At 38.6% G+C, this 19,689-nt stretch overlaps 1 protein-coding gene across 1 annotated transcript; it reads left to right on the top strand.

Annotated features, from left to right (window-relative positions):
- The first annotated feature begins 5,367 nt into the window (after positions 1-5,367).
- On the top strand, positions 5,368-18,898 carry LOC105442342 (alpha-tectorin-like). The gene is made up of 7 exons (XM_011674374.1): positions 5,368-5,509; positions 7,552-7,652; positions 7,735-7,870; positions 9,448-9,546; positions 15,659-15,754; positions 17,487-17,662; positions 18,464-18,898. Exons 1-7 carry the CDS (start codon positions 5,368-5,370, stop codon positions 18,896-18,898), a joined length of 1,185 nt encoding a protein of 394 aa, XP_011672676.1.
- Positions 18,899-19,689: the final 791 nt, after the last annotated feature.

The following is a 19,689-nucleotide window of genomic DNA, read 5'->3' as shown; positions in this document are numbered from 1 at the left end:
AAATCAACTTAATTACTAATCAATTGCAACACAAATCATAATGGCTTACATCGAAAGGGTGCGGTGCGGCGTGGTGTGGTGAGTTTAACGCATCCATTCGAGAAAAGCGGATCAAGTGGGGGTCGAGCGGGCCTTGCCCCCCCCCCCCCCCCCGCAACAAAAAAGAGATAGAGAAGGAAAAGAAGGGGAAAGGGAAAAAGGAGAGAAAGGAAAAGAAAGAAGAGAAAGAAAAGAAAAGGGGAAAGAAGGAGATCGGGGGACGAAAGGGCCTTGCGTCGCAAGCTGTTGCCTACCCCCCCCCCCCCCCATCAAAAAAATAAGAGAGAAGGAAGGAAAGGGAAAGAAAAAAGGAAAAGAGCAGATAAAAGGAAGGAAAAAAGAGGAAGAAGAAAAGAAAAGAAGGGGGGATATCAGTTGCAATTTTCCCGCCAACAAGTTGTGGATCAGGGGGGGGGGGGAGCAAAGAGCCCTTGCCTCCTCCCGCCCCGGCCCTGGAAAGAAAAAGGAAAGAGGAGAGCGAAAAGGGAACAAAAAAGAGGACGAAGAAAAGAAAAGGGTGAAAAGAAGGGGAGATCAGTTGAGGTTAATCCCGCCAACAACGTGTGGATCGGGGTGGGGCCGAAAGGCCCTTGCCTCGCCTACTCCCAGCAAACCTAAGAGAGAGAGAAGGAAGGGAAGGGAAAGAGGAGAAAAAGGGAAAGGAAAACAAAGAGAAAGAAGAAAGGTAGGGGAGATCAGTTGCGTTTTTTCCCGCAAACAAAGGATATTTGACTCCGTACTTCGTTCTAATGAAGACGGTCGCAAACTATCCCGCTTGTTGGGAAGTAGTGGGATATTTTGCAAACTAGACCGAGATGTCTTGGGATATTATTCCGACCAAGTATCCAGCTAATTTGCTACTTCGGTCTAATGAAGACGCAAATTAGCTGGATAGTTTCGATCGGGATAGTTCAAATAGCTAGATATTTGGCAATCTCGAGATAGTGAAGACGGGCCTATGGAAACTAGCTGGAGATAGGACTTTTACTATTACTGCATCTTAATATTGGAATAGGCTACCTTTAATACTCAGGCAATCACCAAGTATATCTCTTCATTCAAAAAGGGACTTAAAGCATTTTGGGCAGCCGTTGCGGCGTGTTCGGAAGTGAGGTCCCCGCATAAATATTCAATTGTTTCTTCATTACGAAATTAAAAAAACTACCAAACTATTTTTTAAACTTTGTTCTCTTTGGTCGCTGGCAAAATGTAAAAATTGACAAGTCAATATTGTCGTCCCCCCCCCCCTACCCCCACTTATTTTGATTTGCCTGTATGCCTGGTATCCCGGCCGCTTTAATTTCTTTTTCATTGGTTTTATCTGTACCTACTACTTTTTAATTCTGAAAAAATTGTTTTTACTCCTAATACCGCTTTGATCATCAAACATGGAATAACCAGCTTTGTTTAAATTTTTTGTTTGTGTGACATCATGAACCTTCAGGACATCAGATAACGGAACTGACCAAACAACATTCACTCAAGCTGAGCATGCAATTCGAAAGGCTACACCAGAGTTTCTCGGCCATTCTTTACGCTCAATTGCGGTTTTTTCATGGATAGATGTACATCTAGAAGGCGGAAATTCAAGTCTGGTTCGTACAATCCTTTTTTATTTCTCCAAATCAATCAAGATGGAAATAAAACCATATTACGGTAAATAAAAATTAATTTCATACCTACCATAACGTTCTAAAAATTATGACTTCGAAGTGGCCCGTTAACAGGTACTATTTTGGAGACGTGAGCTTAGATTCAGCTTATCGCCTTAGAATCCTGGTTGCGAACTTGAATACAGTGAGACAATTCAAGGGGGGGGGGGGTGGCCTGAAAAATATTAAAACAATGATTTTACGTTGTTTCCCCTTTTCGTTTGGTGTCCAGATAAGTACGTTTCAAGCACTGATCGGAACAGATGATGAGCTGACTTACGTTATCTATAACTATAAGAGAATCGACTGGAGTGGCGTTCGGGTAAGAAATAGTGGCAGCACAAAAAAAGAAGGGTGAACACGAAAAAAAGTGAACGAATACAATTTATAATTTTAAATTATGTTAGAACCCGTTAAATAACATCTCTTCTATGGTACCCTCAAAGTGGTAATTTACATGGAATCATTCGTATTATTTCTGTCTCCCCACATTGAAGGAGATAATAAACATCAATCTATCTATTGGTAAGTTACATATATATTTGCATTTACCATTTATGAGGGCGCTGCACTGTAGCGACCAATATACTTACATGACTTCTTGCACCTGTTATTTTGTCTAGAATTTATGTTTCTGTGATATGACATTGGACTGTGTATCAAACCAGGATGTATTTTGGAAATGTGACCCTCACCTGGTTGTGTTTGACTGGGTTTTGTTCATGCCTCGTTTGTAATCTCCACTGCCAAAATGGACTACCTGCAACTCATATACAATACGATCGAGGATTCTTGCTCTACCTCGCCGCTATACCTTCGTCTTTTGATCCGACCCCCTGACCTTACCGAGTGGGTGTAAAGAAGAGAGGATCCCCCTCCTTATAATTAGGAGAATGCCTGCCAAAGAGGAAAGCACGGAGGGATCAGACAGCGGGATTCGGTGACGGGGTCATCGCATTGAGGCGTGCCGGAAGCAGTTTGGATTCGGGGTGGGGGCAAACATTTTAGGGTGCTTAACTTTTAGGGGCAGTGGCGTAATGAGCAAAAACCACTCTAACATGTTACATGCGGGCCCCACGGAACGTTTTTCAAAGTGGAGTATTAACGATCAGGTAGAGCGGTCAAGGGGCGAAGCCCTCGGAAACTCCGGAGTTTCAGGCATTTAATTACAGTATTAGATGAGCATACATTGATACCCTATTGTGACACTGGCAGGTCACCAATTGGCGGGGTCTAGGGGCTGAGCCCTATGAAACTGAGAGGTTTTAGGCATTTAATTACGGTCAGATGTGCATCCAGGTGCCCGCTTTAGGGCTCTTGGTGGGGTCCAGGGGGTAGAGCCCCCGGAAGCTCAGTGTTTTGTTTAATGTATCTAATAACGGTCAGATGAGCATCCAGAAGCCCTCCTCAGGGCCCCTGGTGGGGTCCAGAGGGAGAGCCTCCGGAAGTTCAGGGATTTTATGTATTTTTTTAAGGTTAGATGAGCATTTAGAGGCCTGCCTTAAGCCCTTGGTGTGGTCCAGGGGGCAGAGCCCCCGTCAACTCGGGGTTTTAGGCATTTAATTACGGTCAGAAGAGCATATAGTTTGATACCCCATTTGTGACACTGGCAGGTCACTCATTCTTTCTTTTTCTCTTTCACATGCTTTTTTTTTTTTAAGTAAGTGAGTCCTCGGAGCCCCGCTATTCTGCAGGTGCTGACATGAAGGCTTTTAAATAAGCATATTTTTGGCCCGACTGTAAATTTGGGAATTCGTAATTTTCCAACAAACGCATAAAGAAGTATAATTTACCCCAAAAATGGGGGAAAATCCCGGAAAATCATTATATTTCAGCAATATTTGTAACTCACTGGTATCGAATTAGAAATAAATCATGTTCAAATTTATGTGGGGGCCAACTGACCCCCCCCCAGCCCCCTCCCCCATCTCAACCCTATAATACAATACACACACGCTTTCCCATCCTCTCACACTATTTCCACAATATACATGTATTGCTATTATAAAATCGTCCATTGATAAATATAGGGACATGCGGAATATTTAGGAAACTCAATTGCTGTTTAATCTCCTTTTCTTTGAATGGAATATAATTTTTATGTGATTCAATTCAGGTTTCATTATTTCTAATTTTCTTTTTGGTTAACACTATTTTACTCCTTTACTGCTGATTTTTTTTCGGGGGGAGGGGGGAGAATGCGTTTTGCCCCCCACTTTTCCCTATGGGGCGACCCCCCCCCCCCCCTCTGCCCCCTACTTACGGCGCCCTTAGTAACGTAAGAACAATTACAAACGAAATTGACGAACTGCAACAAAATGTGAGTTATCATGAATACAGAAACTCAAGTCTTGTATATATGACGGAAAATATGTTCAGACGTTCAATCTAACAACATTGAGATAAATGGCTTCTACTCCATAAAGTTGGATCAGTGTTTGGAAGAGAAATACCTAGCCCTGAAGAAAAAGTCAAGATCTGCATGCAAACAAACAATGACTACATCAGGAACATCATTTCACCCGAGTCCAAATGCAACCAGAAACGGTTTTGGTCATTCATTAACAGTAAGAAATGTGATACAACTGGAGGAATCATCCAGTCTGACTGTACCTCCAAGGCAGACACCCTCAACAAACAGTTTGCATCAGTATTTACCAAAGATGAGTTCTCAACTAATATCCCAGACAAAGGCGATATTCCTTATCCCTCCATGGAAGACATTTACATCTCTCCAGCTGGTGTCAACAAGCTGTTATCTGGACTTGATCCTCCACAAAGCGACAGGCGCGGACTGAATATCGGCTGGGTTACTCAAGGTACTTGCTGATGAAGTCACCCCAGTACTTACAACATTATTCAAAGCATCTGTTGTACAAGGCGTTATTCCAGATGACTGGAGGGTGACAAATGTTGCTCCTGTGTTTAAGAAAGGAGCATTCCACAGAATTATAGACCCATTTCTCTGACAACTATTCCATGCAAAATCTTGAAGCATATCAGCTGCAGCTGGCGCACCATGAGTCACCTTGATGAAAATAACATCCCTTCAAATGCCCAGCGTGGATTTCGCAAACGTCGTTTGTGTATCAACAAATTCATCCTCACCTGTGACGACCTTGCCAAGGGACTAAACAGAGGCGAACAGCATGACATGATTATGTTAGATTTCTCAAAGGCCTTCGACAAAGTCCCTCACCATCGACTTCTATACAAACTGAAATTATATGGCATCCATCAGTCTACACTGATCTGAGCTGGATACTTCCTCCACAACAGAACACAGAAAGTAGTTCTCAATGGATGTCTCAGACACTGTCCCAGTCTCATCAGGGGTACCGCAATGTAGTGTCCTCGGCCCGCTTCTCTTCCTACTTTACGTACATCAACGACCTACCTGACAAGTGTCTCTATCCAATCAACAACCAGATTGTTTGCAGATGACTGTCTCCTCTACCGCAAGATTTGCTCTCAAGATGATGCAAAAAAAAACTGGAAGAGGATCTCAACTCCCTGCAGCAGTGGGAATCAGACTGGCTGATGAGATTTAATCCTCATAAATGTCAGACCATCTCAGTCACTAAAAAGAGGACCCCAATTAACATACTCAATCCATGGTCAATCACTGGAAAAGGTCAGCTCTTCCAAGTATCTTGGTATACACATACAGCAAAATATGAGCTGGAATCACCATATTAGCCTGGTTGCCAAGAAGGCAAACTCCACCCGTGCCTTCTTGCAACGCAACGTGAGCTCCTGTCCAAGAAACATCAAGGTGCTATGCTACATCGGGTATTATGAAAAGCCTGGAAAGACTGGTACTTGCAAAGTTGATATGCTCAGTTCTCCCGCTATACTCGATGTAAACCAGTTTGTATATAAAGCGAAGACGTGTTGTGTTACTGATGCAGTTCTCACCTTGACAAACATGCTGTAAGAACACTTATATAAGGTAAGGAGAGAGCAACTTTTATTGACTTCTCATCGGCATTTAACACTATAGAACCCCTTATCCTACTACAGAAACTTCAACATCTACAAGTTCAGCCATCTCTTTATTGTGGCTGCAAGACTTCCTCCGTGAAAAGACACAGAATGTCAAGGTCAACGGTGTTCTCTCTGACGCACTTATCACAACAATTGGTACCCCCACAAGAATGTGTCCTCACTGCGACCCTACTAACCCTGTACACCAATGAATGTATGTCCAATACCCCATCTGTTCACATAATAAAATATGCAGATGATAGTATAGCAGGTGGAAATGAAAATGAAAATGAAAATGAATTTGATTACCCGGTACAGAGCTACCATTTCCATGATCGAAAATTGGTGTTGGGGAAAACCATATACTGTTGAATTCAAAGAAAACAAAATAATTCGTTTTTGACTTTAGGCAAAAGAAATGTTTTGAACCCATTGAAAGACCTGTATACTTTAATTATGATACCATTGCGAATGTTTAAAGTCATAGATACCTAGGCACATAAATCGACAATAAGCTTTCTTGGGAAGACAAGTCAAAGTGCACCCTAACAAAATACAACCAGCGTATGTATTTTCTTAGAAAGTAAAAGTACTTTCATGTGAACAATAGATTTCTGTTTCTCAGTCTAGTCAATCATTTAGAGTACTATCACATTTCATTCCACTATCTGGTTTAATACTGCAAAGCAAAGAGACGAACAAAAGCTGAGAAGGGTTGTAAAACAAGCCAGCAAAATAATGAACCATACCGTTGACCTAAATGAGGTCTGTAAGGAAAGAGTAGTTTCTAAGACCCTAATCATTATGTCTGATCCAACCCACCCCCTTAATTACCGGTACATACAACTGAGAAGCAGACGAAGATTGAGATCTGTAAAAGCAAGAACTATTCATTAATTCATTCAACTTTCAATAAGAGTTGTTAATGAAATCAAGTAGAGAGAAGAGTTCTAAACGAACACAAGAATAGAAGAGAATGTGAAAACTATGCAAAAATGATTTGTTAGCATATTTACTTAGGTATACTGTTGTACCCCCCTACTGTTATACCATATCAAGGAATAATTTTTAAAAACTACCTGCTTCAGATTTGAGAATATAAAAGAAAAGGGTGGGTATATCAAAAGAGAGAGAAGAAGAAAAAGAAGAAAGAAAGTAAAAAGTATATTCATCAGGATCTATATTGAGTGTATACTAAAAACAGGGCCTTGAGACTAATGGGGTTGAACAAAATTCGGACAAACGTGTTTCAAGTTTTAAGTTTTATTTGTTCCGCATTTTACCAAAAATATGGACATACATATAAAATAAAATAACAAATTATACAATACATGTATAGTGTATATGAGCACGTCCCAATGATTCTCAAATCATATAATAGATTAAGTAGAATATGAGGAACCTATCAAAAAGCAGTGCCTGTATATTTATTAATGTAAATATGAACAATTATCCTCTATGGACATAATAAATAAATGGAATGACCATTGAAGAAAAATCTAATGCAGATATATGCCTTCCAAATGAGAAAATATAACTGTCGATTTGATTTTAAGTTTTTATGAAGCTTAGTTTTTCATAAATGACATTTAGTTATTAGAAAATGGTCTTATAAGAATGCTTTGATTTTTAAAAAGATGGCGTATAACGAATCAGAGCTATAGGCCTTAAGATTGCATCTGACGTTTAAAATAAAATATATATATATATATATATCATTTAAAAAACTGTCATTACTCATTTCTACGAGATTGTGATTTAACACAAAAGATTGTAGGATGTCTTTCAAATCTTGGTAATAACATGATGTTATTTAATGGATAACACAAGGAGTCCCATCAATACTTGTTGTTATCATCAATATCCCCATCAGTTTTCATCATTGTCACCATCATCATCACCATCATCATTGGCATCATCACATTCATCATCAACACCTCCATGGTCATCATCAACACCTGCATCACAACCATTGCCATTACTGACCATCATCTTCACCATTATCTTCATCATCATAATGATCATTATTACTATCATTTTTATTATTTTTATCAAGGCTGGAATATATTATAGGTCCGCTAGTAATCCTAACCTGGTACTTACCTTGGCTGATCTGGTGACAGGTAGTAACTATGGAGTACAAGGAAGTTGGTTATTCGAAGTCTCAGAAACAATTCGTGAGATAGGAAAAGGTACATTAAATGTAGTAATGTTATTTATTGTAAAATACGCTTTGTCGAATAACAAGACTTTCATTCCAAAACGAATTTAAGTAAATCAACGGATCTCTTTTAATTTACCTCTTTTCCTTGTTAGTTATCACTCCTGTTTTTTTAATGGTAGGGATATTGCTATATATAAATGTGCTTATCTTTAAAAAGAAATTCTAGCAATGAATTCTATTTTTCATATTTTTATGTAATTTGAATTTGTGTAGATTGAGATCCTTCTGGAATGAAACTCTGGTCTACCATCTCTCTTTGCACTTTGAAACCACTTTAAAGTGACTCGGTAACATTGTTGAAGGTTGATGAAAAAATTGCTTAATTTTTGTATAAAATGTTACTTATTATATTCCTTCTACCGCAATAACCCTCTGACATGCAAAAAATCCTGAAAAGATTCTCAATCCACAAATATTTATGGTTTTCTTTGAAGGCGTCGCTGTGCAACACCCTCTAACAGTGATCAACAGTAAATTCTCCCAATTTTTGAATTTATCCAACCGTTTTTCCATGAAAAAAGACATAAAACAGGGTATTAAAAATCTGTCAACACTTAAATGTCTGGAATGGTATGTAGAGCCAATTTGTTGCTTTGTGACAATTTACATTCACCTAAAATGCAATTAAATTGTAATAATATAGTTGGGAGAATTAAGGAATCGATTAGAACAGTTTTTCCCAATTTGTATCATTAATAATAGTCCGTTTTCACTCAAATTTTCAGATTATCTGGAGAAAAAAAATTGTGTGTGTGCTAAAAGGTTACCCAAAAAAGTGACCTTACCCCCCCCCCCCCCTCCCCCACCCCTAACTGAATGAAATATTGGTCGGCCAATTTTAAAATTTCTCGAACAAAAAAAAAAATGTGCTCTTACCCCCCCCCTGTTTATTCACCGACTGGCTGAGTCGTTGCACAATTTTTTTGAAAAATATGCTCTTACCCCCCCCCCCCCCCCTCATAGCTAAATGTGTAACTCCTGTATTAAGAGACAAATTTAAAATGTGAACTAAGGGTTCTTCAAGGGTTTTTCAAGAGACAGTTTATAATTCCGTTATAACCAGAAATCTGATTATTCTTCATTTCATTGATAACATTAATAACTTCAATTTCAATAACTGGAATGAAGTATAAAGCTATCAGATTTTAAGCAAAGAGAAAATCAGTAAAGTGAATAGCCTATTTGTGGCGGGAATTTTCCTGGCAAAATTTTTGGCAAGAAAGGCACAAATAAACTAGATTGAGAGGCTGTCTGTCGTTGATTGCATCTGGTGTAGCAGAATACCTCTCTATCCGCCTCCGTCGTCTAGTGGTAAAACACCAGGGGCGTTTCACAAAAGCGATTCCAGCGTAGACAAGCTTTTGCAAGCTTTGTAATAATTTCCAAAACAAAAGGAAGCATTGTTATAGGAGGAACAAGAAATTTTAAAGCTATATACTTTAATTGTTTGTCTCATCCAGTTTATTTATCACTGTAACTTCGATAGACCACATAGGAATATAGATTTGATTGTCAACCACTGTGTTTCTTATATTTTTCCAACAGTTCTATGTGAACCGACCAACCCTTGTCTCAATGAAGGAACATGTGAGAACGATACATGCGTTTGCGCCGAGGGTTTCAGCGGAAACTTCTGTCATTTAGGTAAAAAACAAAAGACTAATTTTATGTTGGCAAACTCTGCTTTTTCTAGACTGCTGGTAAATTTAAAAATGGAGATGTTTTGGGTTTTGTGGAGAAAAAATATCATTGGCTATCTGGAGGGTAAATGTGGTCCAATAACCCTCCCCCATTCATAAAGGTCTATGTAGGTATTAACAAAAGGAAAATGTTGTTTATAATTATGTTTCAATATCCCTGCTGTATTTGTATATGTATGTTAAATGTACATTCAGTTATTAGGGAGCTCACTAGCATAATTGCTATTCCTTTGTACAGTCAAACCTGCCTACAGCGGCCGCCCAAGGGAAACTCAAAAAGTGGTCTTTGTAGACAGGTACCTTTAGTACATGTTTCAATGAGAAACCATTTTGAAGGAAAACAAAAAATGTGGTCCTTGTAGACAGGTGGTCTTTGTAGACAGGTGGTCGCTAAAGCAGGTTTGACTGTAACGAGATGAAATGTGATCAATGGCAAGGAGTCAGTGTATCATCCTACAGGACAAGAAGCTGTGTTACGAGCTCATTAAATTGGCGATAGCCATTCAGATTCTGCTTCGTACATTTAAATGCACACTCTGATGAAAGCAGGATTTTACTTTCCAATTATATATTTATTTGTTTTGATTCATACCAAAATTAATCAAACTAGAATCGAATTAGAAAAATTAAAAAACATTGAGAAAATTGAAAGCAATTGATATTTGGTCTCTAATTTTGTTGGACTGCGGGTAAGTTACCTGCATGAATTTGCAATCCTAATAGGGACTTTTAGATTTACAGGACGAGAGCGTGGACTGCCGCGTGTGACATTGTGTTAAGGCACTGGGGCGTGCCCGGCAGTGCCTTAAAAGGACGTCACATTACCTTAAAATGATGTCACACGTGGCGGTCCACGTTCTCGTCGTGTAAATCTAAAAGTCCCTATATTGCACACCTGGATTCACTGGTTCTCTGTGTGAATATAGTAACTACTAAGGGCTTGATTATTCACGAATGTTGGGTAGCCCGAAATCAACTAAGTAAGCCACCCCTTTTTTGTTTAAGGCTGAAAGGCCGGACTACTAAGTAAATCACTGTATCACTCTCTTTTTGTATAGGCTCGGTGTAAAGGCCCAGGGGTCTCAGTCATGTAGAAATACTGTATAGCATGCGTGACCACATGTTTTCCAGACACCCCCTAAACAAGGATTTCTTCTGAAGCCAAAATACACCCTAAATGAGGATTTCGTGTGGTTTTTTTCCCCGAATTCACACCCTGTAAACGGGTATTTAAAGAAAGTGTAAGCCTACACTTTTTACTCCATAAAATCAACATCAACTTGTACACTTCCAAATTGGTTTAATGAACAGCCATCACAAGTCCTTTCTTTGAAAAAAAGAAATAAATTTTGAGTTTGATCTATTTATATAAAGTACATGTACAGCGTTTACAAAAAGTACACAATCTACAATGAACAGTTACTATTCGACTATGCTCAACAAAATATAAGAGGCCAGCTATAGGCGTGAAACTTGGTAGGTCTGGGTCGGTATCGTGGGCATCCATCTTGATCTCCTGAAGATTACCCGGTAACAAACAACACGCGCGTGGCGAGTGCTTTAATAGCTAGCTAAGGTGTATTGCAAAGAGAAAAGACTCTGGGTGCATGCAATACCCTGCCATGCTACCTACCTCTCGCGGCCGTCGTCCACACTATAACCAAAGATGACAGAGCGCCGCAGTCTATCATCTTTGCTATAACTGGCTAGGTGGCGCGCCAGGCGGCGGCCTGAAACGTCTCACCAATGTGAAATTAATACCCCCTCCCCCCTCCCCCCCCCCCAGTCTGGCCCTGAGGGCTAGAAAAAAAAACCTATACGCGTATACCGGCGCATACAGCAGGATTTTGAACCATTTTGAAAAAAGTGACCGTTTTCTTGAAAATGGCCCAAAATTGATGTTTTTGAAGCTCTTATTGCCGCCGCGTGGAAGGTGTGACGGCGTTTAGTGTGACTGGCGGATCGTGTTCGCGGAACAAAATCCGCCGGCAGATATTGTTCCCGTCACAAAATCTGCCGGCAGATATTGTAACCCACCACGCAGAGTGGCTGGCAGATAGTGTTCCGTTTTGCAGCTATCGTTCCATTCTGAAGGTATCGTTTTTATGAGTGGTATACGGTCTCCGCTTGCTGCATGCATGCATGCTGGCTAGGCTGCGTGCGATTGCAATTGCATGTGTACCGTAGTACTATACTGTATACCACCATGGATGCTGAGTGCGAGTACGAGTTCGAGCAAGATCGAGGCCGCTCTTATTAAGAGTTTTCTCTTAACACCGTACTTCAAATCAGTTTATTTAAAGGTAATATCTTAGTTAAGGGAAAGGAATATATCATCTCTAGTTATACTTATTTCATTCAAGCACTATTTATTTTCATTGTATTTATCACCAGGATCTTCATTGTAACAGTATATTCCAGACAATGATGATATTTTTTATCACTATTTCAAAAAGTCAATTTATATATGAATAAAAAATATCTCTGGATATAAAAACAAGCGTTCTATGACGAAGTTTAAAAAAAAATTCCAGATCACTCGCTTGCTCACAAAGTATGTTCTCGATCACTATCATAATCCAAGTTCCTTTCTGATAAAGATGGTAATCCATTGTGATAGAAAGGCGACCAACATGTATATTACACTTTGTGTCTTATGAAGGAAAGTAAACAATAATCCTCCTCCATAATCGCCAATTTGTACACCCCTCCTTGACAATAGAATTATGCTGGATGAAAAAGAAGAAAAAACATTTCTGTGAAAAAAAAACTTCATTATTTTGGCTTGCTCGCTCGCTCGCAAATCTTTTTCTCTTTCTGTATCAGAATTGCTATATCTTCACTATTTGTGCTGATAGAAAGCGAGGGCAGGTGTACCAAAAATTCAAGGTTTATTTTCCCAAAACGCTACACCGTTAGTTTTAATGAAAGGACGATGACTGTGAGGGAATTTGCGCTATAATTATTTTGAAATAAAAATTCCAATGATTCCAAAAATTCGCTATCCACATCAGCTCGCCCGTGTCCTACACTGTCTTTACAGTATTGAACAATAACTATACTGATGAAACCCATTACAATTAAGAAAATAGTTTATGATATTTAAAATCTGTTTTTTCTATCATGTAGAGTGACCTTAAAGTTCACTCCCCCCCCAAAAAAAAAAAAAATGAAGGGAGGATATGGGATGATGCAAAGAGCCTCGATCACCCCCCCCCCGGCCCCACAATTCAAGTTTCGTAATCAGTACAACCGAATAAAAAAAAATGTTATAAATCTGTAAGGGATGCACAGTAATGGCAAATTTTAAATTGATAAAGAAATACAATATAATCCTTTTCGTCTATTGGATGCGGACAACTTCTAAAGGTGGCAGAATAACCTGAATTATACTCTGTAAGGATTCGAGAATAGTTTGAAAATAGGGGTAAAACAAATTTAAGTTTATTAGGTCTATATTGTTTTATTAGCTTATAAATCTATTTTTAAAGAAATGATCGAAGCCGTTGATAATTTCTATTTCTTGCAATTTATCATATAAAATCAAAGGAATCTGTTTTTTTTTTTTTTTTTTTGGGGGGGGGGGGGGGGCTTACCAATGTTTAAAACGCTACTATGGGAGTCAGGTTGTTTTATTCTAAAAGGTTTTATTGGCTAACAAATGCAGTAATACAAAAGTTTGAAAGATTCCAAACAAACACGTCAATTTGCTCTGACCAATCATGACCCTTCCCATATCTGCCTTCATTTTAGTTATAAATGAAAAGAAAGAAAATGAAAAAGCACAGAGACTGGATCACAGGAAAAATGTTTAATGAAATGAAATAAATACGTAATTAAATTATGATTTATTTCTGTTAAAACAGCAGTTGGGGAGGAGGTCTTATGTATAGGCCTCTAGAGGCCATTAGACCCACTCGGGCATAAAACAAAAATGCCAAAATGTCAATTATGCTGGTTTTAACATAAAATTAGAACGATGGACAAGAAGAATGGACAAGAAGAAAGAGAGACAACCAGGCTTTGTCGCCTGTGGGCGTCAATGCAATAAAGGGGGGATGCTTTTCGGAATAGCCTACAGATTCGATGTCCAATACGAACAAATCAGACAATAGTCTAGCAATCCGCCATGTTATTCACGATATAATTATCAGACCATGTCCTGTAGCCACTAGCGTACCTATGGGGGGGGGGGGGGGAAGGGGCCGGATTGCCCCCCCCCCCCCCCCGACGAAAAAGAAAGAGAAAGAAAAGAAGAAAAGAGAAAAGGGAAAAGAAAGGAAGGAAAAAGAAAAAGAAAGAAAAGAAGAAAAGAGAAAAGGGAAACGAAAGGAAAGAAAAAGAAAAAGAAAGAAAAGAAGAAAAGAGAAAAGGGAAACGAAAGGAAAGAAACTGAAAGAAAAAGAAAGAAAAGAAGAAAACAGGGAAAGAAAGGAAAGAAAAGGAGAAAGAAAAAAGGAGAGAGAGAGAGAGAGAGAGAGAAAAATGAAAGAAGTAGGGAAGGAAAGAGGAAAAGAGTGACGCATTTGCCGACAGAAATTTTGAAGGGCTTCATAAGCCCAGTTCCTGTCACTGTTGAGGGAAAAATCAGTTCGTAATGCCTCGCGCTCGCATGATTATTTTTTATCACTGATATGTGGATTCAGATACAAAAAGGGGGCTAATTACTTTTTTGTATTTGTTTTCAGGTCGATCACGATGTAGAAACAAATTAGTTGCATGTTTCAATATTATATGGGGTAATGATTACTTCAAAAGGTTTTTTAATTTGATAAGAGCCTAATTAAACCATGGAATAATTAACATTTAGGATAGGGAAGGAGGGTGGTAGATGCTATGCATTTGTTAATCGGCAAATTTGGATGACGTCGCACCCTTAAAAGTTGGCAGCAAATTTGGGTGTCACACCCCTAACCCTACCCCCCCCCCCCAATAAAACAATCTTTTTCGAATTATGAAGACTTTTCAAATCAACAAAACATAAGTAAGGTACGGGTATGCATGAAATCGCGCGATCGCAAACATCAAAATACCGTGGGAGGGGGGAAAACCCTCCCCCCCCCCCTGACGCGGTATGCCAGGTTCGCCACTGCCTGTAGCTATATAGGAACAAAATCCGCCAATGCACATTATCCGCCGTGTTCACTAACGGCAGATTTGGTTATAGCGGGTACGATATCCGCTGCTGATCACGATATCTGCTAGGCAGATTTTGTTCCGAGAACACGATCCGCCAAGGTAACAAGATCTGCCGTCACAAAGGCATCCAATCTGAAAAGACGCTTTGTTGGTCACCCAATCTCACAGTATTTATATTTGACTATAAGACCCCCGGGAGTAAAGGACGTATACATTACGAGCCATAGGATTAGATATTTGAAAGTCCTTGTCAGATTACAATTGTTGGATGTTTGGGTTTAAAGGACAGCAACCTGTTTATTGTTTTTTGGGGTAAGGGGAGGTTTAATCTAAATATGTCTATTAAAACAAAAAGAAAATGTTTCCTTCAAGCTAATTGTAAGCTCCGGTATGGGTCTCGTATGTCAAGAGAACATGGCTACAATTCATTCTAGATTATTTATCCTTTGGTAGGTTGACTGTTGAACCAGTAAAATAAAAACGACCATTTGCACATAGTGACCAATGACGCGGGGCCTACTTACCTTAAATTTCCTTATAAATCTTTCTTTGCTCACTACTCAGCCTCTTTATATTCTCTACCAAAATCGTTTGGCATAAGTCATCATCTATATGTATTCATTGACATTCAGTGTTTTTGTTTTTTGGGATTCTGTGAGAATTTTTTTCCTACCATTGCCAGAACTCAAGCTTTTCTTTAAGAACACTTGCCATTATTGTTAAGATATCAATGTGGGCATGCACGCATGCCCACATTGATATCTTAACAACAGAAATGAAAAGTAGCAAAAACGACAGCAAATCTAACTCGAACTCGTAAGTGACAACAAAAATTGTTTTACAATTAGCTCTTTACCTTCGTACTTTCTGGAGCCACATCATTTAATAAAGCAACTGTTGTCTCTAAATATTTTCAGATGGATGTGATAACCGTTGTCTCAATGGAGAGAGCTGTGAGCAAGGCAATTGCACATGTCCAGCAGGATTCGGTGGCGATTTTTGTCAAGATAAACGTAAGTTTCTTGAATATTTTTCTTGTGTTGGACGAATACCTGTTCATGATTTAGCCAGGATTATAAAGAATAAAATAAAATAAAAAATAAATAAATATTTTTAAAAAATTAAAAATAAAAATCGCAATTTTTTATTTCGGTTTCATTCAATATCAAAACAATACTAATAATCATACAAAAAGACAATTTGTTTCCTCATCATAATCACATAACAAAAATAATTTAATACATGTACAATTCATAAATTTTGATAAAAATAATGAATGAAATCAGTTATAATATAACACACATTAAAACTCCCTCCCTAATTACCTTCCCAAAACAAAACCACCATATCTGCAATACAGATGCACACTAACAGACGTGTACACTCCACAATAACATACACTCACACACAAGAACACCCTCAAATTAAAAAAAGGACATTTTGTATTATCTTCTCTCAAATCAAATACATATTGTACAAATCATTCTTAACAAAACTGGATACATTGTACATTGGATGAAAGCTAAATTGCAATAATAAAAAGAACTGTTTAGAAAACATTTTCATATATATGATCAAGAATACTATGTTAAACATACTCTCAACACCCTCATTCACACACTACTACCCCCCCCCCACCATGCAACACCCACACACACACACACACCCCACCCGACCGACCATACTTCTGCACATATACCACACACTGTTCCTAGCCTCCTCAAAATTGGAGCGACAGAATAATGGAATTGTCTAACTTCTCTATTAAGTATTCATAAACCTTCCTCAATATTAAATCTCTGAGGAACTTCACATTACTGTTAAACTGCATTGCACTGCTTTTACATCCACTCAACTCCAGTTATCCTTTTTTCCGCTTCTCAAAATAGCTTCCCCAATAGTCCATACATCAACAATTTTGTTTCCTTTTAACCCTAAATGTTGAAAATTAGATATTGACCACATGCCATTTTCAGCAGAAATATCTTGAACTGATATTATATGGCATGTAAACAACTCCTCATCAAAGATCATTTTCTTTAAAAAAAAAAAAATCGTTGTTGTTGAGAAACATTCCTACAACCTTGTAACTCTTCCCATGCTTTTATCTTGTCTAAAAAGAACTCAGGTAGTTACACAAGAAAATAAATCTACCTCCTACCATCTTGAAGCAGAAATCAAAGTATAGCTTCCATCTCATTGCTTTTCTCCGTACAATAGTCTTTCTACCCACATTACACGTTGGGTTTTTAAAAACGAGTCAAAATTAGTCATTCGTAACCTCACTTTATTATAACATTAATACAATGATATTAATCTCTTAATTTGATCTTTCCTATTCCAAATAAATGTAAAATATTCTTTCTGTATTTCCAATATGACCCATTTTGGAACCACTAGTGAAGCTAAAAACGTAATTTGATTTATATGTTTTAAATAAATGATTTTTTCTAAACACCGTGAGTTCCTTCTGTTTCCACCATCTGAGAAGTCTTTTAAGATTGCTTAAAATCTCCTTATAATTCAACGGCGTCTAAAACAAAATACACTCCAAAAATCTTAATTTCTTTAACCACATTCCCGGATGCTTAAACAATCCGTCTTCATGAACACACACGCACACCCTCACCCACACACACACCCTAATCAATTACGTCAAATTTCGCTTCTGACACCTGAGAGATAATTATGAAAAGGGTGGCGTTATTGACATTTTCTTTGCTCTTGACAATTCTCTTATACCAGTGACATTTGTTGAGTGTGGAAGTACTTCAATGACCGTCAACATAGATGAACGGCTAGTCCCAGGTGAAGCATCTGCTGTTCATTTTAAAGACCGATCCTGCTCCGGTGTAAAGAACGATAGCACTAATGAGATCACTCTCACTACAGAATACAATCAATGTGGCACCATCATTGAGGTAGGATTCCTTAAATGATAACTGGTACGAATCACTCCTGTACTTGCCATGGCTACCAATACCATGGGCGTGTGCAGGATTTGTGAAGAGGGGGTTTAAACATAATGTTTTGGGTTCCAGTACGTAGAGCGCAGCCCCAAACTGCGTGGTCCAGGGGCAGAGCTTTGAAGTTTGCTGTGACAGGCATGACATGCTGGATTAAATAGAATCTGTTTACTTTCATTCCAAATAACAATATATTTGTTATTCTTTTAAGTTCCGATAGAAGAGATCCCGGAATCTTTCTTACTCTGCATCCGATTCCGCCGTATTGTTGACGCTTCTGTATCTTTTCTTCTTTGTAAACTTAAGAAATATCATAACACGGTAATAAAATGTTATTTAACATCTTATTACGCTAGAATAGCACTTGACATTAAATCAATCAACAAAACAAATTTTAGGTGCAGAGAAGTCAACAAAATTGATTTTTTTTTTTAGGAATCTGAGCCACTGTGCCTCAAACGTTTTCACACGGTGGGTGCTAAGACACTTTTCTTCAACAAAACTGCCTACTATGTCTTGAAGGAGAATGCGTGACTTTCAATTTTCATCACTTTATCATATGGTTTCTAAAGAGCATTCGTCTTTCCTTCCTTTTCTTGCTTTTTGGTGGGGGGGGGGGGGGCGTGAGAGGGGCTTCAACCGCCAAAGGCCCCCCCCCCCGAACACTAGTGATAACAACAAAATATACCGCGATACTGGATTTCATTTTTGTTTTCGTAACATTATTTTATTTTATATTACTTGGTGTCATTATAGGAGGATAACACAACAATTACCTTCGTCAATGTTATCACTTACGCCAAGCCTGGTTCGGACGACGATACTGTAATTACCCGTGAATACCACATGCAGGTTAAGGTTGCATGTTGCCTCGAGAAAGAGGAAATCATCAGTGGGTCCTTCAGACCACAGCTTGGTGAGGTGTCCTTCAGCGACAAGGGCTCTGGTGACTTTAGTCTGAGCCTGCAAAGATTCCTGACAAATGCTTTTGTTGAGCTGAATTCGGACGCCACCACTGTCTTGCAAGGAGATGACCTCTACTTTGCTGTGACTCTTGAGTCAGTATCAGGTCTAATTGGTATGTTTATTGATCGCTGCTGGGCGACAACCACTCAAGACATGGATTCTGCTGGTCAACACTCTCTAATTGCTCAAGGGTTAGTAGAACTATTCATGAGCCTCGTGAAATAAATCATGTAGTGATGATAAAGTGGTTCATTCACTTGACTCTTATACCAAGGGTTGAGGTCCCGATCCAAGGCCGGCATGTAGGTCTTTTGGCAAGATATTACTCCACATTTGCCACTCGGGTTTTAATGGGTAATTGGTTTACTGCTGGGTTAATACTTATTTGAAGGCCCTCAGGAAGATCGGCATTGATGCTGATGAGGCTTCTCGACTTACTTCGTTCCATTGTGTGTTCACGTCAGGTTCCACAAATATTCGTGAAAATAACCTCATAATCACGAAAGGTCGTGTGCTTCATGTTGTTGGATTAAACGATTAAACATGAATCTGAAGTGCCAGATAGGATGCCCACAAATTATCCTGATGTTTTAACAAAATGCAACTATATTTCCAAAAACCTCAATTAAATTATGGCAAAAAATCTACTTTGCAATAAAAATGATTGTTATAATAAGAATGTTAATCTACATCTGCACAGTTCAACTTTAGTTGATGCAGTTAAAAATGATTTAGCATCCCATTTGGCTTTTCATATTTAAGTCATTCGTAAATGCATGCGTAACTTTACGAACAGCTTTATGAAACACCCCCCTAGATTTTTCACGAAAGTTTGTGTAACCCGAAGACGAAAAAAAAAAACGATGGAACAAAATAAGCCAGGCTTTCTATGGATAAACAAAATGAAAGAAGCAGTAGTAGTAGTACAAAGATTAATCGTTGTTGTAGATCATAGTACAATTTCTAAAAATTTGTGTTGTTGTTATCATTATTAGGTGGTCTGTCAATGACAGATC

The sequence above is a fragment of the Strongylocentrotus purpuratus genome, unplaced genomic scaffold (genome assembly GCF_000002235.5).
Source record: "Strongylocentrotus purpuratus isolate Spur 01 unplaced genomic scaffold, Spur_5.0 spur5_scaffold_1, whole genome shotgun sequence".
In the NCBI taxonomy this organism is placed as follows: Eukaryota; Metazoa; Echinodermata; class Echinoidea; order Camarodonta; family Strongylocentrotidae; genus Strongylocentrotus; species Strongylocentrotus purpuratus.
This window is presented reverse-complemented; position numbering and strand designations above follow the sequence as displayed.